The 26017-nt window shown below is 41.8% G+C and overlaps 1 protein-coding gene across 1 annotated transcript in view; it reads left to right on the top strand.

The window, feature by feature from the left end:
* Positions 1-26017, top strand: part of LOC115197416 (protein O-mannosyl-transferase TMTC2) — a 180374-nt gene that overhangs the window by 83164 nt on the left and 71193 nt on the right. Inside the window, exon 2 of the mRNA XM_029758920.1 lies at positions 2106-2685. Within this exon, the coding sequence (XP_029614780.1) occupies positions 2106-2685 (580 nt within the window). The remainder of the gene's footprint in view (positions 1-2105; positions 2686-26017) is intronic.

The raw sequence follows: 26017 nt of genomic DNA on the forward strand, positions 1-26017 counted from the left end.
ACTGGCATATAGTCATGAACCAAAGAGAGAAGCCTAACCCTGCCAGTGATGCGCTGCCTGGAGCCCCAGAAAAACCCATCAGATCTACATTTAAATATTATTCGAAATCTATCAAATACTTTCAGCATTTGCTTTAGCCTGTTTGGAGGTCCAGATGGGCAGGGTTGGCACTTTTGCAACCATTCTATTGGTTCCATTGCACCAGGCAAGCTCAATCAAGCCCAGCTTAAGTATATGAAATGATTTAAAATAGTTTTGAACCCAGGTCTGAAACCTAATGATCTGCTCACTGACATGTCAGGCATTTCTATTATATAGAAATATCTCCGGCTGATTATCTTTGCCTCTCCACTTCCACATAGGCCAGGTTAGTTGTATTAATTTCCCCCCAGATCTATCATAAGGCGGTCTATTTCTCCTCGCCCTGTCAGAAGTCGTTTATTTGGTCATTTGTTGTGGGTTGCTATCTCCACACCCTTTCCCTTTCCAACAAACCCATCTGCTTTCTGGTAAAGCCATATTAAGGGTCAGTGCAAGATGGTTGCTACTGGCGGCTACACTATTTAATAGGACAATGTCAGGTAAAAGTTCTAGGTTTCAGAGCAACACAAATGCTGCGGTACTAAGACAAATAAATCATTTTTATGTTTTCAACAAAAACAATGGACCCATAGATCAATTTCAGCTTGATTCATCTGCCACCTTGGCCTCTTTCTTAGAATTTCTTGTTTGTCTCAGTCTGTTGGTGTGCTGTGCAGTGCGTGCCTGTCTTCTCCCTCTCCTTGCTCCACACCTAATTGCGTGTGCTAATTGGGCCTGCCACGGGGCCTGATTACAACCTGGAGCCCTCTGTGTGTTATCACACATGTCATATCCCATTCATTACTTTTTGTTAATTATGCATTCTATGTTATAATGCATCTCCTCCTCTCTAAAGAGACTCATTACATTGCCATCACCTCCCTTCCTGCTCCCCCTGCCTTCCATACACACAGGGTCAAGGCCTCAGAGCTGGGTGACAAATACCCAGACACTCTCTTCTCCGGTAGGGGGCAAATAGCACACCCTTCCACCCCTCACACAGCTTGGGGCTGATGTATGACCACCAGGGTCAAACACTCAGGCTCGACCCCAGCCATGGGGAGAGGGGACAGTACAGTACCCAGGCCAGGGCTGCCCTGTGGTGGGGTAACTACATGTACAGAAATGCACAGACAGCAAGGTCTCTCCATGGGCGTTCCATTGCCCCTCAACACTGATTATCCATGGCCTTAACACTGCTTTCTAGTTTGCTCTCTAGTCCCTCCTGCTTTGTTCTCTCTCCCCCTCACCCAGTGTGGTGTGTCTGTGTGTGAGATACCCGGTAGTCAGCGGTTGGTAAACACAAGGCTAGCTGTGATTGACAGGTCCCTGGCTCCCCACGCTCCATTACGCCAACATGGCATTCCCCCTCTATCTCTCGTTTGCTTTATTTGTTTTTGGTCAAGGGTGTGGTGCATGCTCCTCCCTGGCCCCTGAGTCCACACAGTAAGAGCACTCCTGTTGGTGGAGGCAACATGACCACACTCTCAAAGGAGTTTTACCCAAGTTTAAAGCTACAGTACTTGTATACTACAATGCGTAGCTTACTACTGCTGTTTAAAGGAGACAATACATCCATAGTTTATCAGGAGAAAGGACACACACTGCCTGTGGCATTTGGTCTTGTTGGTATAAATGGATTGAGGCCCCAGGTGGTCAAATTGAAGAAGCTGAGATGGCCACTCAGAGGTTTGATCACACATCCCTACATGTACCTCATCTCTCACTGTGATTGGTTGTGTCTCTGTCGAGCATGAGCAGGTTTCAAGGTGAATTGATTTCTTTCTAAAGCTCTTTTCTTTGGGGCATGATAAATGACCACTTCTGAGTTTAATAGAAATCTAGACATGTCTTTCAGTCCTTGCAGTTCTACTGAATGTCATAGTACAGTGACGACTGAATTGATTGAATTGACTGAAAATACCCAAGTACCATGGTGGCGTTGCTCTTGATCAGGTTATCCACAAGCATGAGGATCATTACACATACACCTTCTAACCCCTGTGTTGTCCTTCTCCCCACAGCCGTGCGATCAAAACCAATCAGGACCTGCTCCCAGAGACCCCGTGGATCAACATCTTCTACGATGACTTCTGGGGCACCCTGCTCACCCACAGCGGCAGCCACAAGTCTTACCGGCCCCTGTGTACCCTCTCCTTCCGCCTCAACCATGCCCTGGGTGGCTTGGAGCCCTGGGGCTACCACCTAGTCAATGTGGGCCTCCATGGGGCAGTCACAGCCCTCTTCACCTGGTTGGCCCGCCTGCTGCTTGGAGGGGGCCTGTGGAGCCTCCTAGCTGGGTTATTGTTTGCCTCGCACCCCATTCACACAGAGGCAGTGGCGGGCGTGGTTGGCCGGGCAGACGTGGGCGCTGCTCTGTTCTTCCTGCTGTCGCTGCTGTGCTACGTACGTCACTGCACCCTGCGAGGGGGCTCTGCGGGGCCCTGCAGGCTGGGGGCCTGGCTTCTGGGCAGCCTGGGCTGCGCCGCCTGCAGCATGCTGTGGAAGGAGCAGGGGGTGACGGTGCTGGCCGTGTCGGCCCTCTACGACGTCTGTGTTTTCCACCGGCTCAAACTGCGTCAGGTCATCACGCTGGTCTACAAGGTAAACAGTTTGTCCTTGCCCTGCGGTGTTGTTTTTTCCCATGTATCTCATTTCCTCCTCTCTCTCCCCCCTTGGCAAAAGCCTGGCAAACCGCAAAGTGGAAAGCTGATCTGTTCACATGGGTCTTGCTATGTGGAAGTATTCATGTGTGTTATTTGTTTTCATTAGGATGTCATTTAAATTTCAAAAAATCCATGTATGTACAGCTGTGTGATCTGGAATGAGCTGTTGTTTTGTCATCTGAATGCAAGGAAAATATACATGTGGGGAAAGAAAACAAAGGGGAAACTATTTATCCTGTTTCTTCATGGAAATTGAGCGTAGACTGTTTGTATATACCCTACAAACACACAGAAACACACATCCATACATGAATGTCAGAGCAGTGACTAGCATTCCAAACCCTTCTTATTATCCCTAGGGTTTTCAGTGGTTAGCTTCACCCACGGTTAGCTGTGCGTGAACTACAATTCCGATGCTGTGTTCAAACGTTTAGAAACGTCAATAATCATCGCTTGCGAAACGGTATGCTGATATTCCACTTATCTTTCATATCAGTCTGATAGAATCGCTCAAATAAAAAGATACACTTACTGTAGCAGTTTGGCACAGATCCACAAGCTGTGTGCCTCCAGCTGACGAACTACACTTCCTCCCATGTTACGCTTACACACAGGTGTTCGGAGCACGCTAGATAGCTAATTAGCACAGGTGGCTGCCTATCTTCCGTGTGTCTTCCATAACAAGCGATGTAACATGGCCGTGTGGGATACTAACCCTTACCCTATAAAGGTGTGTAGTAATTGAACCTTTTGTTTTTTGGAAAATTATTTCTTGCTGAAACGAAAAATACGTTTGTTTCCAAAACCATAATGTAAGCGATGCGTTTTTACGTTCAGAATGAGCTTTGGGGATCTTAACAAAACGCCCCCAGCCAGAAGATACTATCGTCAATAGACACTAAAGCAGTTGGCGTCTGTGAATGGGTTATGCAGTGACATGAGTTAGGGAAGCATATTATTATGGAAATGGGGTCATGGGAGGCTGCTAGGGGGTTTTGTCAGTTGAATTTGAATTCCCATCGTGCCTACATCATTACATTTTCCTTAAACAGTGACATTGTCATTATGCATCGTTGCCTTCCCTTGCAACATGATTTGTTACCAAACCCCAATTAGAAAACGCTTTAATAACAAGTAAACCATTGAACCAAACTCAGTTTGTTAATGATTTGCTAATTACTCGTCCGTCACCATAATCTAGTGCATGTTATTGAGATGAATGATACTGTAATGTAACATAATGATGATGAGGAGCTATTTTGTTTACATGAAATACATAACATTGACATTAACCTTCAGTGTGTGTGTGTGTGTGTGTGTGTGTGTGTGTGTGTGTGTGTGTGTGTGTGTGTGTGTGTGTGTGTGTGTGTGTGTGTGTGTGTGTGTGTGTGTGTGTGTGTTAACTGTGCCTTGTCAAGTGCTTACTATCTGCTGTCTAGTCAATGTGACTTCCACCAGTCTTTGTGCATCAGGCCAAGTTGAAAATGACGTGCACAAATGTGACAAAAGGGATCCAAGAAGAGTCGATGGCACTCTAGGATGCTGACGCATACATGCGAAGGACGAAGGGTGTTTCTGGGAGCAGGACAGTTGGTGGAGGGGGGCGGGGGAGAGTGAATGAACAGAGAGAAAAGAGCGAGAGACGGGAAGAAGCTTCTCCGTTTTAGTGCTCATCACAGTGTGAAAAAGTGAGTGAGGACCTTTACTGTCTTTGTCTCCATGCTAGCCTCTCTCTCTTGATTTAAGCCTTATCTGAGGTTTGGTGTCCTCTTAAGTACTGCCCATTCATTGACAGAGGCATACAGGCCTGCTAATAGTGTGTCAGGGCTGGCTTGGAGAATGCAGTGCTAGGAGGACTGAAGGAAAGGATATCTCATATCTGACAGCTTCTCAACATTTGATTGGAAATCCACCGTACCAACACATCTCCCCCGCCAACCCTTCCCTGAGACGAGAGTCACAGATCTACTTACACAATGTTTGCATGGATGGACCCGAGCCTATGGATTTCTGTCATGCTTTGCCATGGTGTTGATGAATGGTCTTGGCAGACACCCGTGGGCCATATGCTATGCATACTCATTTCTAGTGTGCAGCTTTGAGGTGGCAGTTGTCCGTTTCACAGACTCACTGCTTATCTTTGAACCACAGCACAGAAGAAACAAGCAGGGAACGTTGAGTGTGGTTAAGGCTGGCAGGTCTCATGCATTCCTTGTTAATTATAAGGTTACAGTATGTCTCTTTCTGTGATCACGACGCCAAGTCACCTGAATGAATTGTACTTTGTTATTATGATTGGGACCAGCGTTCTCTCTCTCTCTCTCAATCTCTCTCCCTCTCTCTCTCTCTGTCTCTCTCAATTCAATTTCAATTTAAATGTAAGGGCTTTATTGGCATGAGAAACATATGTTTACATTGCCAAAGCAAGTGAAATAGATAAAAAACACTTAGTGAAATAAACAATAAAAATGAACAGTAAACATTACACTTACGAAAGTTCCAAAGGATTAAAGACGTTTCAAATGTCATATTATGTCTATATACAGTGTTGTAATGATCTCTCTCTCTCTGTCTCTCTCTCAATTCAATTTAAATGTAAGGGCTTTATTGGCATGAGAAACATATGTTTACATTGTCAAAGCAAGTGAAATAGATAATAAACACTTAGTGAAATAAACATTAAACATTACACCCACAAAAGTTCCAAAAGAAAAAATACATTTCAAATGTCTATATACAGTGTTGCAACAATGTGCAAATAGTTAAAGTACAAAAGGGAAAATAAATAAACATAAATATGGGTTGTATTTACAATTGTGTTTGTTCTTCACTGGCCGCCAACAGGTCACATATCTTGCTGCTGTGATTGCACCCAGCAGATATGGGAGTTTATCAAGATTGGATTTGTTTTCGAATTCTTTGTCGGTCTGTGTAATCTCAGGGAAATGTGTCTCTAATATTGTCATACATTTGGCAGGAAGTTAGGAAGTGCAGCTGTTTCCACCTCATTTTGTGGGCAGTGTGCACATAGCCTGTCTTCTCTTGAGAGCTAGGTCTGCCTACGGAGGCCTTTCTCAATTGCAATGCTATGCTCACTGAGTCTGTACATAGTCAAAGCTTTCCTTAATTTTGGGTCAGTCACAGTGGTCAGGTATTCTGCCTCTGTGTACTCTCTGTTTAGGGCCAAATATTATTCTAGTTTGCTCTGTATTTTTATAAATTCTTTCCAATGTGTCAAGTAATTATCTTTTTGTTTTCTCATGATTTGGTTGGGTCTAATTGTGTTGCTGTCCTGGGGCTCTGTGGGGTCTGTTTGTGTTTGTGAACAGAGTCCCAGGACCAGCTTGCTTAAGGGACTCTTCTCCAGGTTCATCTCTCTGTAGGTGATGGCTTTGTTATGGAAGGTTTGGAAATCCCTTCCTTTAACCTGTTATGGCTAGGGGGCAGTATTTTCACGGCTGGATAAAAAACGTACCCGATTTAATCTGATTATTAGTCCTGCCCAGAAACTGGAATATGCATATAATTATTAGCTTTGGAGAGAAAACACTCCAAAGTTTCTGAAACTGTTTGAATGGTGTCTGTGAGTATAACAGAACTCCTATGGCAGGCAAAAACCTGAGATGCTTCTGTTCAGGAAGTACCCTGTCTGAACATTTCTTGCCCTTCTTTATTATCTCTATCGTTTACAAAGGATCTCTGCTCTTACTTGACAATTCACACGTCTCCAATGAGGTCTCATAGCCCGGGAAAAACAGGAATGACGTAATTCAAAGCCCTGGCTGAAGCACAGGAAGGCAAAAGCTAAGTGGTCACTCAATGGTCTAAGCCTTAGGCGCGTGACACGCCCCGCCCCCGGCTTTCGGTTTTTTCCTCAGTTTACAGACAGGCAGATTCCCGGTCGGAATATTATCGCTTCTCTACGAGATAAATTGCATAAATATTGGTTTTAAACAGCGGTTGACATGCTTCGAAGTACGGTAATGGAATATTTAGAAATTTTTTGTCATATTTTGCGTCATGCTCGTGGCCGAGATTTAGCGTTGGGATAGTGTCTAGAACGCACGAACAAAACGTCGCTGTTTGGATATAACGATGGATTATTTGGGACCAAACCTACATTTGTTATTGAAGTAGAAGTCCTGGCAGTGTATTCTGATGAAGAACAAGCAAGGTAAGAACATTTTTCTTATAGGAAATGTGATTTTGGTGAAGGCTAAACTTGCAGGGTGTCTAAATAGCTAGCCCTGTAACGCCGGGCTATGTACTTACATTATTGCAAAATGTGCTTCATCCGAAAAGCTATTTTAAAATCGGACATATCGAGTGCATAGAGGAGTTCTGTATCTATAATTCTTAAAATAATTGTTATGCTTTTTGTGAACGTTTATCGTGAGTAATTTAGTAAAATCACCGGAAGTGTTCGGTGGGAATGCTAGTTCTGAACGTCACATGCTAATGTAAAAAGCTGTTTTTTGATATAAATATGAACTTGATTGAACAGACATGCATGTATTGTATAACACAATGTCCTAGGTGTGTCATCTGATGAAGATCATCAAAGGTTAGTGCTGCATTTAGATATGGTTTGGGTTTATGTGACATGATATGCTAGCTTGAAAAATGGCTGTGTGATTATTTCTGGCTGGGTACTCTGCTGACATAATCTAATGTTTTGCTTTCGCTGTAAAGCCTTTTTGAAATCGGACAGTTTGGTTAGATAAAGGAGAGTCTTGTCTTTAAATAGCTGTAAAATAGTCATATGTTTGAAAAGTGTAAGTTTTCGGATTTAGAGGAGTTTGAATTTCGCGCCCCGCCCATCATTGGAAATTGGAGCAATCGTTCCGCTAGCGGAACGTGTAGATGTAAATTAATGGCTCTTTTCTGGATTTTGATAATTTATCTGGTATTTGCCTAATTCTGCTCTGCATGCATTATTTGGTGTTTTACGTTGTACAAGGAGGATATTTTTGCAGAATTCTGCATGCAGAGTCTCAATTTGGTGTTTGTCTCCTTTTGTGAATTCTTGGTTGGTTAGCGGATCTCATACCTCACAACTATAAAGGGTAAGGGGTTCTATAACTGATTCAAGTATTTTTGGCCAGATTCTAATTGGTATGTCGAATTTTATGTTCCTTTTGATGGCATAGTTGGCCCTTCTTGCCTTGTCTCTTAGATCATTCACAGCTTTGTGGAACTTACCTGTGGCGCTGATGTTTAGTCTGAGGGTATGTATCTTTTTTGTGTGCTCCAGGGCAGGTATTCCCAAACTGGGGTATTCAAGTATTCCCCAGGGGTACGCGCAATGCCGTCGGAGGTACGCCAAATAAAAATGTGATTCACATTAAAAAAAATACAGATTTTTTTTTTCTTCACATTTTCTAACAGTCCATTTCTATTTTCCAACAGGGCTATACATTTCCAACGAGGCTATACATTTTCTCGCCTGAGTAGCCTTGTTTCACTGCCAAAAATAAAATTAAACCATCTAGTGTTCAGTGAAATAACAATGTCAAATACAAGTAGCCTAGTCAAATAATTAACATCAAATCACTTTAACCGTTACTCTCTCACGGGAATTCCACTAACGGTCCGTATGTAGCCAAACGTAGCTGCTGCTCATGTTGGTATCTGTATTGATGGCTCAAAAGTCATGACAGGGAGACATAGTGGAGTAGTAACGCACATGAAAGCAGTTGCTCCCGACACCACTTGGGTACACTGCAGCATCCACCGAGAGGCTCTTGCTGCCAAGGGAATGCCTGACAGCGTGAAATACTTTTTGGACATTACAGTGAAAATGGTTCACTTTGTTAAAGCAAGGCCTCTGAACTCTCGTGTATTTTCTGCACTATGCAATGATATGGGCAGCGACCATGTAATGCTTTTACAACATACAGAAGTGCGCTGGTTATCAAGGGGCAAAGTATTGACAAATTTTTTTGAATTGAGAGACGAGTTTAGAGTTTTCTTTACTGACCATAATTTTCACTTGTCTGACCACTTGCATGATGACGAGTTTCTCACACGACTGGCCTATCTGGGTGACGTTTTTTCTCGCCTGAAGGATCTGAATCTAGGATTACAGGGACTCTCCACAACTCTATTCAATATGCGGGACAAAATTGAGGCTATGATTAAGAAGTTGGAGCTCTTCTCTGTCTGCATTAACAAGGACAACTCACAGGTATTTCCATCATTGTATGATTTTTTGTGTGCCAATGAACTCAAGCTTACGGACAATGTCAAATGTGATATAGCGAAGCACCTGAGCGAGTTGGGTGCGCAATTACGCAGGTACTTTCCCGAAACGGATGGCACAAACAACTGGATTTGTTATCCTTTTCATGCCCTGCCTTCAGTCCACTTACCGATATCTGAACAAGAGAGCCTCATCGAAATTGCAACAAGCGGTTCTGTGAAAATTGACTTTAATCAGAAGCCACAGCCAGATTTCTTGATTGGGCTGCCCTCAGAGTATCCTGCCTTGGCAAATTGTGCTGTTAAGACACTGATGCCATTTGCAATAAGGTTTTATATATAAGATGGTTAAATAAAGAGCTAACTTATTGATTACTATTATATTATTATTTGTGCCCTGGTCCTATAAGAGCTCTTTGTCACTTCCCACGAGCCAGGTTGTGACAAAAACTCACACTCATTCTTATGTTTAATAAATGTATTGTATAGTGTGTGTGTGGTAGGCTTACAATGATGGCAAAAAAACGGATGAGAGTGTGCTGACCCTGGTGCTAGAGGGAGTACACACCTGGAAGTGTTTGAAGGGGTACGGGCCTATAAAAAGTTTGGGAACCACTGCTCTAGGGCAACAGTGTCTAGATGGAATTGTATTTGTGGTCCTGGCAACTGGACCTTTTTAGGAACACCATTATTTTTGTCTTACTGAGATTTACTGTCAGGGCCCAGGTCTGACAGAATCACTCTCTCACTCTCTCTTTCTCTGTCCCTGCGAGGACTGAGGCAGTCACTTTGACTGATGATGATCAAAGGGTGTCCTAAGGGCAAGTATGAGAGAGGTTAGCACTGCCGTACGAACCTATCAGCCTGTGTATATGTAAAGATATACAGAAATAAATACACTATTCCACAGTCTGGCCCTGAGATATATCAGGTGATGTAAGTGGCGCCGTTAAGCTTTTGTCGTGTAGAACTTCCCATTGTTAAGTTTGTGAACAGGCCGTCGGTGGAGGGATACAACGTTTAAGAAGGGAGGCTTCGTGTTGTGTGATTGGAGAGAAACAAGGCATTAAAGTTAGACTCATCGAAATGACATTGCCACGAGCAGCACCGCAGATATTGAGATGAGCGAGATGCAAGACTCTCAGTCACAGTGTCTGCGCATGTGCACGGGTTCGTTTCACGCTGTTTCAGCGTGGTTCCATGGGGACCAAAACAGTGGAGAAGTTGAGCCTTGCACTTCAATGCTCTTTGTTGTTGCAGAAATTGACCCACTATGCTGTTTGCATTCTGCATCTATGTCATATCGCTGAGTCTACCTTTAAGGTGTTAAAAATCAGTCTGTCACCGCGTTTCACTGTTTAACGTCTAACCATTACGGTGTCCATATTAGGAAAGCCTCTGCCTCAGAAGTATGAGACTGAGGCTGTCCTAATATGGACACTGTTAAGCAGTCATTCTCTCTGAGACAGACTAAAGAGCCAAGCTCCTATAGATGAGAGGATGTGTTACCATGTCAGTGTTGTTTCACAGTGAAATACATCAAACTACTCAAAGAAGCTTTCTTCTAGATTGTAGTGTGGTAATATTTGATATACACCTCACATGGGACTAAGACTAAGCAATTATCCCATTAAATTACTCATCTGACTTCATAGCATAAATAGCATTATGCAAGACACTATAGTTGAGTTACAGTAATAGGCTATCAAGAAATGTCTGAGAATGGAATTCTAAATACAATTGTATTTAATTACTTTGTAAAATGACTGGATTCACATACAAGGCATAAAGCTTAAGTTGCAAAGCATTAACAAGCATTACAAGGCATTATTGTAAGCCTGATCCGAGAGGGAAAGAGACATAGAAACCATGGCTTTAGCCATGGCCCGTAGAGAAAGAAAGTGTATACAGTAGGTATCTCACAGGTCAGGAACAAAGAAAGAGAGAGCGACAATAAAGACCTTTTATAACATCTGAGTTGCTTGAATTCAAAATCTGAGTTGTTGACAAATAGTATTACTGTAAAGTTAACCTCCAATCAGATATCAGACCTACAGACCTGTAAAGACAACAGAACCTCTGCTTCTCAGAGGTGTTACTATGGGAGATGGCAAGATAACACAGAGAATGCTGTGTAAAGAGTGTAAATAGTCACTTCGTGGGCTGGGCCGACTTACAGAGGACATGTTAACATGGTAGTAGTGTACTTTTTAAAACATTTTTATTTCACCTTTATTTAACCAGGTAGGCCAGTTGAGAACAAGTTCTCATTTACAACTGCGACCTGGCCAAGATAAAGCAAAGAGGTGCGACAAAAACAACAACACAGAGTTACACATGGGATAAACAAACATACAATAACACAATAGAAAAATCTGTATACAGTGTGTGCAAATGAAATAAGGAGGTAAGGCAATAAATAGGCCAATAGTGGCAAAGTAATAAAAATGTAGCAATTTACACTGGAGTGATATATGTGCAGATGAGGATGTGCAAGTAGAAATACTGGTGTGCAAAAGAGCAGAAAAACAAAAACAAATATGGGGATGAGGTAGGTAGTTGGTTGGATGGGCTATTTACAGATGGGCTGTGTACAGCTGCAGCGATCGGTAAGCTGCTCTGACAGCTGATGCTTAAAGTTAGTGAGGGAGATATAAGTCTCCAACTTCAGTGATTTTTGCAATTAATTTCAGTCATTGGCAGCAGAGAACTGGAAGGAAAGGAGGCCAAAGATGTGCTGGCTTTGGGGATAACCAGTGAGATATACCTGCTGGAGCACGTGCTACGGGTGGGTGTTGCTATGGTGACCAGTGAGCTGAGATAAGGCGGAGCTATATCTAGCAAAGACTTATAGATGACCTGGAGCCAATGAGTTTGGCGACAAATATGTAGCGAGGACCAGCCAACGAGAGCAGACAGGTCGCAGTGGTGGGTAGTATATGGGGCTTTGGTTACAAAACGGATGGCACTGTGATATACTGCATCCAATTTGCTGAGTAGAGTGTTGGAGGCTAATTTGTAAATGGCATCGCCAAAGTCAAGGATCGGTAGGATAGTCAGTTTTACGAGGGTAAGTTTGGAAGCATGTGTGAAGGAGGCTTTGTTGCAAAAAAGGAAGCCGATTCTAGATTTACCTTTGGATTGGAGATGCTTAATGTGAGTCTGGAAGGAGAGTTTACAGTCTAGCCAGACACCGAGGTATTTATACTTGTCCACATATTCTAAGTCAGAATCGTCCAGAGTAGTGATGCCAGTCGGGCGGGCGGGTGCGGGCAGTGATCGGTTGAACAGCATGCATTTAGTTTTTCTAGCATTTAAGAGCAGTTAGAGGCCACGGAAGGAGTGTTGTGTGGTGTTGAAGCTCATTTGGAGGTTTGTTAACACAGTGTCCAAAGAAGGGCCAGATGTATACAGAATGGTGTCGTCTGCATGGAGGTGGATCAAAGAATCACCCACAGCAAGAGCAACATCATTGATATATACAGAGAAAAGAGTTGGCCCGAGAATTGAACCCTGTGGCACCCCCATAGAGACTGCCAGAGGTCCGGACAACAGGCCCTCCGATTTGACACACTGAACTCTATCTGAGAAGTAGTTGGTGAACCAGGCGAGGCAGTCATTAGAGAAACCAAGTCTGTTGAGTCTGCCGATAAGAATACGGTGATTGACAGAGTCGAAAGCCTTGGCCAGGTCGATGAAGACGGCTGCACGGTACTGTCTTTTATTGATGGCGGTTATGATGTTGTTTAGGACCTTGAGCGTGGCTGAGGTGCACACGTGAACAGCTCGGAAACCAGATTGCATAGCGGAGAAGGTACAGTGGGATTCAAAATGGTCAGTGGTCTGTTTGTTCACTTGGCTTTCGAAGACTTTAGAAAGGCAGGGTAGGATAGATATAGGTCTGTAACAGTTTGGGTCTAGAGTGTCTCCCCCTTTGAAGAGGGGGATGACCGCGGCCGCTTTCCAATCTTTGGGAATCTCAGACGATACGAAAGGTTGAACAGACTAGTAATAGGGGTTGCAACAATGGCGGCGGATAATTTTAGGAAGAGAGGGTCCAGATTTTCTAGCCAAGCTGATTTTTAGGGTCCAGATTTTGCTTTCAGAACATCAGCTGTCTGGATTTCGGTGAAGGAGAAGAGGGGGGGGCTTGGGCCAATTGATGTGGGGGGTGCAGAGCTGTTGGGGTAACCAAGTGGAAAGCATGGCCAGCCGTAGAGAAATGCTTTTTGAAATTCTCGATTATTGTGGATTTATCGGTGGTGACAGTGTTTCCTAGCCTCAGTGCAGTGGGCAGCTGGGAGGAGGTACTCTTATTCTCTATGGACTTTACAGTGTCTAAACACTTTTTGGAATTAGTGCTGCAGGAGGCAAATTTCTCTTTGCTTTCTTAACTGACTGTGTGTATTGGTTCCTGACTTCCCTGAAAAGTTGCATATTGCGGGGACTATTTGATGCTAGTGCACAACTCCACAATGTGTTTTTGTGCTGGTCAAGGGCAGTCAAGTCTGGAGTGAACCAAGGGCTATATCTGTTCTTAGCTATACATTTTTTGAAAGGGGCATGCTTATTTAAGATGGTGAGGAAAGCACTTTTAAAGAACAACCAGGCATCCTCTACTGACGGGATGAGGTCAATATCCTTCCAGGATACCCGTGCCAGGTCGATTAGAAAGGCCTGCTCGCAGAAGTGTTTTAGGGAGCGTTTGACAGTGATGAGGGGTGATAGTTTGACCGCGGACCCGTACGTCTTTCTGTATACTCTCAGCGGAAGTAGGTTGACATTTCCAGAACTGTGTTCTAGGATAGTGAATTGGGTTCCTTATGTGATTGTGGTGTTCAGTCTATTACTTTATCATTTTATATCCACTGCAAATCTTCCATTGTGTCATTATGGGTTCGTTTTGCGGTTTCAAAAATCTTGACAGTTAAGAGCTAGGGGTTTGAGAGTTATTCTGTGAAAGCAGAGAGTTATTCTGTGAAAGCAGAGAGTCATTCTGTGAAAGCAGAGTCATTCTGTGAAATCAGTGCAATAGTATATTATTCAGTCCAAGTTCTTCAGTGGATTTCCACACAACATGTTATTTTGGATAGCCACTCTACCTTTGCCCTCATGTGGGTGTTAGCAAGCTAGCAAGCAGGCTAGTTAGTGCTAGGTATCAACAGCCAATCCAGTAGGGGCTGGATGTAATGTAAGCTTTGATTGGTCAATAGCATTGTGATACAGCAGAGTTTTTGCATAAGTTCACATTTTCCCCAACTTTGGTCCCGCCCTGTTCACATTCCCGCACCGTGCTCGCATAGGAAAGAAGGGAAGAGACTTATAAAGAGAGAATGTGCATGGCTCGCTCTCTCTGTGTATCCCAGTTTTAGCTGGCCCACTCTCCAAGAACACGAACCACTGGCGTATGCTGTACCAAACACACGTCCACACATTAATCACTCGACAATGTGAAAATCCCTGCATATTTAATCACGTTTTATTGGAGTGTTGTTGTTGTTTCACCCCTCCCATTCCATATGTATGAGTCTTGGCCCCTTCGAAGCGCTGCTTTATCTGGGCCTAATTTATTAGAGCTTCTATTTACATGCTAATGTGCTTTGTCTCTGCCAGCATCGGATGGCTGCTGTCCATGTCTTTTCATACATCGGAAGGCTCGCAACTGATTGGTCAGTTATGAAGTCCTATCACACACATGCAGGGGAGAAAAGCATGTTGTTGAACTAAAGACAGAGAGGTCAATCACCCCAATTTAGCATGTGCAATTTCCTGGGAAATTACATGATTATTTTCAGACCATTTTTGTATGCAATCTATTGATAGCACTGAGAATAAATGAATATAATTATATTTTTCTATGCCTTGTCTCAAAAGAAGGGTAGAATTTATATTACCCTCTTTGGAGGAGGGTCACATCAAGTGTGTCTCTGCTGTCAACCTGAAACAGCCGCCTTTTGGATTTTGTGTTTAGGCATGCTGAAAGAAAGTTACTTTCCACTGGGCACAGACGTCAATTCAACGTCTGTTCCATGGTTGGTTCAATATAATTTTGTTGAAATTATGTTGAAACAACATTTATCCAACCAGTGTTTGCCCAGTTGGTTAAATTTCAAATGTCATGGATTAAGTAGAATATAATAACTTTATTGTGCTAAGGATGCAAGTCCTATATACATGTAGTTATTACCACGCATGAGATTCCCACATTGTAGCCTGTACATTGAATATATTCACTGATCATGTACTCTTCCTTGGCAAATAAAGGTGTGGTTCTATTTGAATGATGCTGTGTCTGCATGTATGTATTAAAATTATACACTTGTAATACACACAAAAACAGTAATAAGTGGTAAACACAACAACAGTGTTTACCACTCCTGCTCCTGGACATCAATGATTACACATTGTAACTATGCAATAGACTAGAAACATGATTTAAGTGAAGGCTGATTTGTAATTCATATATAGCAACAACAAAAACAGTACATTACACTTCGTATTCATGTCTAACTCCCTTCATCTGCATTAATCTGAGGACACAGGATAGGTGTAGTATTTCAATTAGATACTTCATTTCAACCAGTGGAGAATGTGAAACACTATTGAAAGTTCATTATCCAGGTGTTATAAATGCATAATACATGCATTATAAATATTATAATTGTAATATTATATTATAAATACAAGTTCAATCTGTACTGCAATGCACATATGGTGTGCATTATAAAAAAAGAGGAAGAAAGACGAGGTGGGTAGAGAGGTGTAGAAGACAGAAAAGGAAAGACAGCATATAATTAATGAATTACAGTGCTACCCTAATATTCTCTCACTTCATCACAATTACATGGTGTCTCCTAACCAGCCTTGCGCCCCCAGTTGGCCCGAAGGTTGTCTTAAGAGAGGGTGTGGTGGCGATAACGGGACTAGCTTCCTCTCTCACATCAAAACATACCAGCAGACGAGAGACAGATGGATAGAAAGAGAGCATGATTAAGCCTTGTTTTTTTATTCTAACACGGTCAGTCATCATAATCATCAGGAGGTGAAATGCAAAACTGACCTTGGATCATTAACTCTGGGACTACTACATCTCTATGTGTATTTCAATGTAAAGCATCTCTTTAATAACACTTCCTGTTGATCTGACCAAGTGACCTCTCACATATGATCATGCTGTGCCCTCTGTGTCAGCCAGTTGAAATGCTGGAGGGGTTCACCAACACAGCTGATACAACCTAGAGGATTTAGGGAGAAGGGGGAGAGGGATGATGTGAAAGAGAGACTGTTATTGAGAAAATAAGGTTGTTAAAGAGACTGTTCAACAGGAATCTGTGTATGTGTAGGCTCACCTGGTGTCCACACTAAGTGGCTACAGAGTACTTTATGCTGAAAAACAGACACATGAAGACAAACAATAGAAGATAATGTCATTATTAGACTTTTACATTACCAGATCATTGTGAGTTACTAAAGTATAATATCCCTTATAACAAATCATGATAACATTGGATAGATAGATACATGTGCATGTGTAGCATGTGACAATAGCAGGATCATATCAAGGATACCGTCACAAAGGAATACATAAATACCACTTGAAGCTTGACGATGACTTGATCCTTTGAATCAGCTGTGTAGTGCTAAGGCAAAACAAAAATGTGGACCCCTTTGAGTCCCCAGGACCACAACTGAGAACCGCTGCTCTTCATTGGGACCTCTTAATCTGCAGACAGGCTTTCACAGCTCTCTGTATCTGAGGACAGAAAACCTCACAATAAATAGACTTCATTATACTCAAATTAAACAGCACTGAATATGATGTTCTCTGTCCTCACTTCTAAAGACTGGAACTACACAAAGTACCTGCTCTATCCAGAATAGCCTACTCTCTCACTTTGACAGCTGGGCCTGCTATCCTTTCACCCTCCTCCATGGCTGTTAGCTAGCTACCTAGGTTCTCCCAGCCATCTGGACAATTGAAATCAGGGCAGCAAAGTTTGTATGTCACCAGAGCGGTTTAGAGCATATTACTATTTGCCTGTGAATAATCAGACCTTCATACAAACTTGCTATGCTGAATTCTAGACGCACAACCGAAGGTGCTGCCATATCCTGCCTGCACGCCCACAAGCGAGCCACTCAGGCGGAGAATGACATGTGGAAGAGGGCGAGGAACAAGATGGGAGTTACAATCCAGGCTATTTAACAAGTGGAAAGGGGAAAATTATTATTATTATTATAAACCCCGCAAATTAATTATATAAAAGCCCCTTAGATATTCTGTTTCGACAGCTGGAGGCATTTTGTTTTTCACAAGCGTACTGTAACAGGCTGTGAATTCTGCAAACAATGTTTCTAGGATGGGCTTTTAGCTGAACTGTCACGTCTGCTCCTCCCCTCCGGCGTACGATGTCGCCAGAGGACTAACCACAGGTCCTGGGATTCATCATTACGCACACCTGCCACTCATCATTACGCACACCTGTGAATCATTATGATTATGATTCACACCTGGACTCCATTACCTTCATAATTTCCTCCCCTTTTTATGTCACTCTCCCAGGTTCACTCACCAGTTAGTATTGTTCTTGTGTATCGGCGTACTGCCTTTTGTTAGTGTCGTGTTCTTGGTTTTATTGTTTTATTAAAACGTTTCACCTGCACCTACTTCCGACTCACCGCCCATCATTACATGAACAATAGACTATTCAACCTTTACTAAAGAATTGTCTAATAGCTGAGCTAGGTGTGAAAAACCCCTCTCCCCAACTCACAACAAATAATTTGTTTCGAACTTTCTAAGTCACTGCATCTCAGTGCAAGAGGCATTACTACAGTCCCTGGTTCGAATACAGGCTGTATCACATCCGACTGTGATCCTGAGTGCCATAAGGTGGCGCACAATTGGCCCAGAGTCATCCGGGTTTGTCTGGGGTAGGCCGTCATTGTAAATAAGAATTTGTTCTTACCTGACTTGCCAAGTTAAATAAAGGTTACATTTAAAAAAGAACTGGCGGCAACCGCAGCGCAATTAATAGGAGGTGAACAGTGGCTGGTGCTGAAAATATAGCTAACTTGTTATGCAAGTGTTGCACACCAACAGATGGAGAAAACCTACACCAGTCGAGCAATTCATTTCAACAATAATCTTTATTTTAATTTGACTTTACAAACAACAAGAGGGTTTAATTGGAGTCTATTTCTTCAGAGCCTAGACCTATATAAAATAACTTGACTGGCTGATGATGCAGGTTCATAACTTAACCGGCTGATGCAGGTTCGATACCCGTGCCACCGGGAGACCTATGAGGTGGTTTTGGTTTTAATCCTCCAATCCTCTATATGTAATTATTGGCGGAGTGTCGCGTCATATTTTTCGATATAATATAGGCCTACCGTAGACGACATGAGTCTCACTAGTGTTGAGTAAAGTGCTGTTAAAAGTGGTGTAGGTCTTATTTATTTAAAGAGCATATTGAAGTTATAAGCAATAGTGTTATACTGTTATAATCTCCACCCGGCACAGCCACCCCTCAGAGCCTGGTTCCTCTCTAGGTTTCTTCCTAGGTTCCTGCCTTTCTAGGGAGTTTTTCCTAGCCACCGTGCTTCTACATCTGCATTGCTTGCTGTTTGGGGTTTAGGCTGGGTTTCTGTACAGCACTTTGTGACATTAGCTGATGTAAAAAGGGCTTTATAAATACATTTGATTGATTGATTGATTGATTGATTGATTGATTGATTGATTGATTGATTGATTGATTGATTGAATAGGATTTGAAGAAAAAGCCTACAACTATTTTAGCGCCGTTTCGCGCTGACAAAAGTTTGGACACACCTAGTCATTCCAGGATTTTTCTTTATTTTTACTATTTTCTACATTGTAGGATAATAGTGAAGACATCACAACTATGAAATAACACATATGGAATCAGTTAAGAACAAATTCTTATTTACAAAGAGAGCCTACTCCTTCCTCCCCGACTGGGAATTGAACCCCGGTCTCCCGTGTGCCCGTATTCTCTAGTACAGCCATTATTGAAGGTACTTGAGGTCACCAAGAAAGTCAGGACATGGCCTGCTCTACCTTATGTAAGGAATTAGGCACCTTCCCATGTTTACTACAGTATGTATTGTAGGCTATGTTTACTTGTCAGACTGCACAGTAGCCTAATAAACAAATGCAGGTGGCTTATAGCTTCAAAATACTTTAAATGCTTTATTATCCAAATGTAAAAGCATATACTGTACAGTACTGTATTTCTTCATCAGCATCTTTATGCTTTCGTTAATAAAATAATGATAAAATTACTCTTTCAAAATGCAGATGTTGATTTAGTAATGGATCCATAACGAATTACTATGGGAATAAATATCACTGAAATACAGAAATATTGGAACAAAGTTGTCTAATGAAGGCAAAAAAAATTGTTGCTTACTCTAAAATACTCTTTCAAACACACATGGTCACGTTGTACAGCGTCATTATGGCTATTAGCAGGGCTATATTTTGGCCTTTATAAATATTATTTTGGCCTTTATTCAGATTACAATCGCTCACTGTCATTTTTTTAAATGAAATAATCTCCAAAATATCATTATATATAGCCTTCCCGCTGTGGATGTCTATTTCAGCACCGTTCAAGAGATATGTGTTGACTGAATATAAGCAAGTTCTTAATAATCAAGTTAGGTTTCTCTAGAAATAAATTATTCTAAATAACAAACTGGCTTTATTTACAAATTAGTGTGAATGTCTCACACCATGTTCAAGAATTGCCTTTTTCCTCACTCACTCTAGGTTAAATTAACAAAATCTCCAAAATATCATTACTTTTTAAACAAAGCGATTATTATTTTTTATTAATTCATTTAGAATTATATAAAATCCCCTTAGATATTCTCAGATATTCTCGCAGATCCTAACAGAAAATGCCCCTTAGATATTAATGTAGAATCCTCCAATCCTCTAAATGTAATTATTGACAGAGACTCACGTCATTAAAAAAAATATTTGTAGATATACTGTAGGCATACCATAGGCGAAATGAGTCTTGGTTACACTACAATTAGGGTGTTGAAATGTTATGCCCCTTAGATATTAATTTAGAATGCTCCAATCCTCTTATGCTGTAGCCTTCTCCCGACCGTCACGTTGTACAGCGCAATATTTTCTATTCCATCCTAACAGAAACCCTGAGGGTTTCGTTTTTCTCAGAATAGAAACATCATAATATTAATCAAAATAATTAAGCCAAATTTCTTAAAATCAATCCCATGTACTACGTTATTTCAAAAAATGTTTTAATTCTCTAGTAATGCCAATATGGGAGACTATCAAATGCTTCTCAAAGATGCCCTCTTGTGTTTAAACAAGCGTAAAAAAAAATGGCTAACAATTAAATAACATGCCATAGAATGCTGCAGCAGCCCGCAAGGTGTGCTGCAGTATGACGCAACTTTTAAAGGAGGTACCACTGTATGTGCTTGTTGGAATGGTAGATTTAATCTCATCAGCATGAAGTATAATCAGCGTCAAATATGCTGATGTTCAGTATTTCCCGTTCCTTACATAGTCAAGCAAAGAAGAGGTGTGCATGTGTGAGAGGTGATTAGGCGTGTGTGTGCGTCCAAGAACGAAAGAGAGGATGAGAGTAAGTGAATGAACACATGTTGGGTTAACAGAGAGAAAGAGGGAGAGAGAGCGGCTGGAGGCTGAGTCTAGTGAGTTCCTGGCAGCCTCTCCTCTTCTTCTCTGGGGTGAGTTTTATTGAGAGACCTGGTAGAACTCTTGGTTGCTTTCTGTTGCTGTTCACTTTCTAAAAAAATCCAAAACACACTGTACTCCTCCAGCCAATCACAGTCACCCATCACTAAGCTCAAAGAGCTGTTTTTAATTACCATGCAGACTTTTTGTACATCTGGTATGCTGATGGTGTGATATTAATGTCTTTATGACTAACAAACAAACCATGGTATATCCTACTGCAAACATTACTACTATCACGTTTCTTCTAGCTAGCTATAGCTACACTGTATGGGAGTTGGGCCCAGTGTTTACAGTAGGGATATCACATTCTGCACTATTTCCAACAGGTCAGGATTAGACTCTTTTTCAATACTAGACTACAGCCAAGACATGTAGTCGATAGGGATGGGAGTCATTTTCTACACTGTCAGTTTGTTTATTCAAGTCCCCCTTCTCTACGTGGATATTCATAATGTAGCCTTTGTAAGTGTTGTAGCATTTATGGAAGGATAGCATGCTAGCCTGTATTACGCCTATCAAATACTTTATTAGCATCCAAATATAACATGGCTGGCAGCGCTTACGTTTGTGGTCTAACCGATTTATCTTTATGTGGAAAAATGTTTTTTATGAGCTAATTTTGTGTGTGGAACTGGTTAATAGGCTCATTTTCAATAACAGATACTGAAGTAAGATACAATTAGTACACCTAGCTTGGCCAACGTTAGCATTGCTTTTCAGTATGAGCTCAGAATATTTCTTCATTAGCAATATGCAGTAAAATGTCTTTCCTGAGGACTTGGCGTTTGCAATGTTTTTCCACCACGCAAATTGCTTTGTTGGTTGGCTATTAAAGTAAATGTTTGGACAACTGTGTGACAAAGAGTTTTGTCTACTCGGGAGCATTAAAAATGAGAAAAGAGAGGATATATAAATGTTTACCCCATGCTTTTGGGTAAACATTTTATAATGACTGTAATTAAAATAGTTCCCTTTTGATGTGTGGTTAAAATGTTGTTTAAAGGGACTGGGAGTGAATGCCCATTTGTTCCTCTGTTTGTGACTGTGGACAGTTGTGCCCACATAATAGTACATTCTGCCATAATATCTCAAACAAGGGGAAAAACAGAGGACCTCTTGCGTCATGTGTACTTTTTATGTTGGGAAAAAGACAGTGGTGGTCAGTGATGTTGCTTTAACTCATATGGTCGTATGTCCCTAAGGGGTTGTCAGTCAGTCTTTACCATGTCTCCCATACTCTGTGAATACACAATGCTGAAACACCATACATCACAACTATCAGCTGGATAAAGAGGACTTCTCCTGGTGTGATATCATGACACCTCATGTGACTAACATTAAGGTTAGGTCATCCTCACCGTCACCCCCAAACTAGTCCTACCCTCTCCCCTACCCAAACAGTCTCACTCCTGTTCAAGTTCATATGGCTGCAGAGAAACCTGAGAGCAATCTGCAGAGGTCATTTATCCCTCGTCAACATTTATAGATCAGCCATTACACACCTATTTCCCTAAACAAGATTAGATTGAGTGTCAAGCTAACATATTCTTTACATCTCACACCAACTCACATTATCCCCACCTCACATGACATTTGATGCACCCATAGATATAGAACTCTGATATATTGTTGAAGGATGTACTCTCCTCAGACTGCTGCTATTAAGGACGTTGTTTCTTTGTTTAGGACTGAGCATGCCCAGTGGAACCAGCCTGGCTCAGGTGTTGTGGAACTGCCGAGGGCTTGGCCTCTCTGTCTGAGAAGAGGGCACTATCTGGGTGTGTGTTAGGCTTGGGCAGTATACCGTACATACCGTTTACCGGGATATTTGAAATTAGCCATGGGATGGTTTTTCAATACAATTGAAACTATTTATTTGAAGTTTTTCAATACATTTTAATATTTGTAGGTATTTTTTAAGTAAATACTTGCAGTCAACTTGTGCAACGCGTTAGGAGATAAAGCAGGTCTCGTTCTTATCTCACCTGTCACATTATTTTACATTATGAAGGTTACTTAGTTCCTCAGCACAGTTGAGCCAGTTACGTTTGTGTTTTTTAAATAGCACAAGAGTTCAGCTGTGCATTGACTGGAGTTCTACAGTATATTGAAAGCCAACAGTGTATTTTTGCTTCAATATAATGATCAAGGACGTGCAACTATAATTTTCCTTCACAGAAAATACATTAGTGCAACACATTTGGCATAAAATATCTTTATTTTCATCAGATGACAAAAGAAGTACAACACTATTTTGCTGGTAGCCACACAAGTAAATGCGCTTACAATGAAAAAGCAAAAATGATGCATGGCCATCATATTTCTAATGTTTAGGCCTATCATAGAAATAATGTAGCCAGCTACATTTGCTAATGTTTTGCTTAAAGTTAATCTTGCATTTTACTGGAGAAAAATAGACTGACTACACTGAGAAAAGTAGACTACCAGAGAAAAGTAGCTTCACATCAGTCAGAGCGCTGTCTGCTGATAGATTTTATCTTGCTTGAAAACGCAGAATTATACCTTAACACAACCCATAGTTTAACTTGCTATCTAAGTAAGTAGCTGAATTAATAAGGTGACGGTGCATCATATGGTGTTAGCTTTATGCCTTGTTTGAGAAGGCAAAGCCCTTTGAATGAGTCATCTGTACAGCTGTCACTGCTATCTTGATTTCCTTGCATTTTTTCTCCTCTCTGTTCTCGGAAGTCTTCTCCTCCCCCCTCTTCTCTGAGCAGTGCAGGCAGGCCCGTTACCCTAGTGACTCCAAACTCCACACAGACACAGCTTGTAGACATGCTGCTGGAGAGCCAGTACTGCATGCATCAAAACTTTGTTCATTTGCACGTCTCTCGTTCACATTCACTTGTCATTGTCGAAACTCACCAGAAATGACATTCGGTAGCTCCTTCCTCATGTAGTAACCAGAAAAGTGTTAAACAAATCAAAATATATTTGAGATTTAAGATTCTTCCAAGTGTGCAAAGCTGCCTTGATGACAGCTTTGCACACTCTTGGCATTCTCTCAACCAGCTTCATGAGGTAGTCACCTGGAATACATTCCAATTAGCAGGTGTGCCTTGTTAAAAGTTAATTTGTGGAATTTCTTTCTTTCTTAATGCATTTGTGCCAATCATTTGTGTTGTGACAAGGTAGGTGTGGTATACAGAAGATAGCCCTATTTGGTAAAAGACAAAGTCCATATTATGGCATCAGCCTCAGAAATTGCAGCCCAAATAAATGCTTCACAGAGTTCAAGTAACAGACACATCTCAACATCAACTGTTCAGAGGAGACTGCATGAGTCAGGCCTTCATGGTCAAATTGCTGACACCAATAAGAAGAAGAGACTGGCATGGGCAAGAAACATTAGCAATGGACATTAGACCAGTGGAAATCTGTCCTTTGGTCTGATGAGTCCGATTTTTGGTTCCAACCACCGTGTCTTTGTGAGATGCAGAGTAGGTGAACGGATGATCTCCGCATGTGTGGTTCCCACCATGAAGCATGGAGGAGGAGGTGGGATGGTTTGGGGGTGCTTTGCTGGTGACACTGTCAGTGATTTATTTAGAATTCAAGGCACACTTAACCAGCATGGCTGCCACAGTATTCTGCAGTGATACACCATCCCATCTGGTTTGTGCTTAGTGGGACTATCATTTGTTTTTCAACAGGACAATGACCCAACACACCTCCAGGCTGTCTAAGTTGAGATGTGTCTGTTACTTGAACTCTGTGAAGCATTTATTTGGCCTGCAATTTGTGAGTCTGGTAACTCTAATGAACTTATCCTCTGCAGCAGAGGTAACTCTGGGTCTTCCTTTCCTGTGGTGGTCCTCATGAGAGCCAGTTTCATCCTAGTGCTTGATGGCTTTTGCGACTGCACTTGAAGAAACTTTCAAAGTTCTTAACATTTTCCGTATTGACAGACCTTCATTTCTTATAGAAATGATGGACTGTTTTTTTTTTTCTTATTTGAGCTCTGCTTGCCATAATATGGACTTAGCCCTATTTGGTAAAAGACCATCTTCTGTATACCCTCCTACCTTGTCACAACATAACTGATTGTTTCAAATGTATTAAGAACAAAAGAAATTCTACAAATGTACTTTAATCAAGGCACACCTGTTAATTGGAATGTATTCTAGGTGACTACCTCATGAAGCTGGTTGAGAGAATGCCAAGTGTGCAAAGCTGTCATCAAGGCAAAGGGTAGCTACTTTGAAGAATCTCAAATATAAAAATGTATTTGGATTTGTTAACACTTTTTTGGTTACTACATGATTCCATATGTGTTATTTCATAGTTTTGATGTCTTCGCTATTATTCTACAATGTAGAAAATCGTAAAAATGAAGAAAAATCCTTGAATGAGTTGGTGTGTCCAAGTTTTTGACTGGTACTGTATGTATAGCTTTATGAGCTGGATTGCCTGTCTTTGCAATTAGTTTATTTTCTGGATACCACCCAACCCTAGTGTGTAGCCTCTCCGGAGGCGGTGAGAACCAGAGGCGGCCAGGTGTGTGTGAGGGCAGGTGAGTTGTTGTCACTGCATGTAGACTTGACGTGTCCTTGGCATTTAATTTTCTACTGTAAGACCGTTCAGGGTCTTATATCTTGGGCTCCACAGATGGCTTATGCATGCTCTAATGGCTGCTGTCACCGTATGATGGAGTGAGCATGGTGGAGGTAGCCGGTATCCCCTGCCCTCACCCACCTGGCTCCCACCTGGGGATGGCTACACTCTAGTGGACCTCACATGACTGAGCAGACCTATAGGCAGACAGTTCAGGTAAAATGCATCTGTCTTTGGAGAGAGCTACTGTTCTAGGTATTTAAAAATTAAGCAGATATTTTCCACATAAGAGTAGACAAAGTTTATTCTATTTAGGTTGGTCACATGGTCAACAATAAGGCTTTGTTCTCAGTGGTTTTTCTCATTCTACAGATGCTAATATCAAGTAACAGTATAATAATGTGTAGAAATTCCATCTGATGCTGAAGGAACAGGTCTTTCGGTGCCTCCAGAGTTTCTCCCGTAATGTCCTCCACAGCTCCAGAAAATGTGGCTACAGTAGTGGGCCTGTGCTGATAGAAAGTGACTGGATTAGGAAGCTCTTGATCTCTCTCTCTCTGGCCTACCACTCATCAGGGATAAGAGGAGCTGACACACATCGTGTCGGAGACAGCCAAAGCTCTGACCCTGGTTCTCCCTGTGGCGAGAGAGAGAAACCAAGAGAGTGTGAGAGTGAGAGAGAAACAGAGAGAAAGAGAAAAAGAGAGCGTGAAACAGAGAGAGAGAG

This window comes from Salmo trutta, chromosome 7, assembly GCF_901001165.1.
Source record: "Salmo trutta chromosome 7, fSalTru1.1, whole genome shotgun sequence".
Lineage (NCBI taxonomy): Eukaryota > Metazoa > Chordata > Actinopteri > Salmoniformes > Salmonidae > Salmo > Salmo trutta.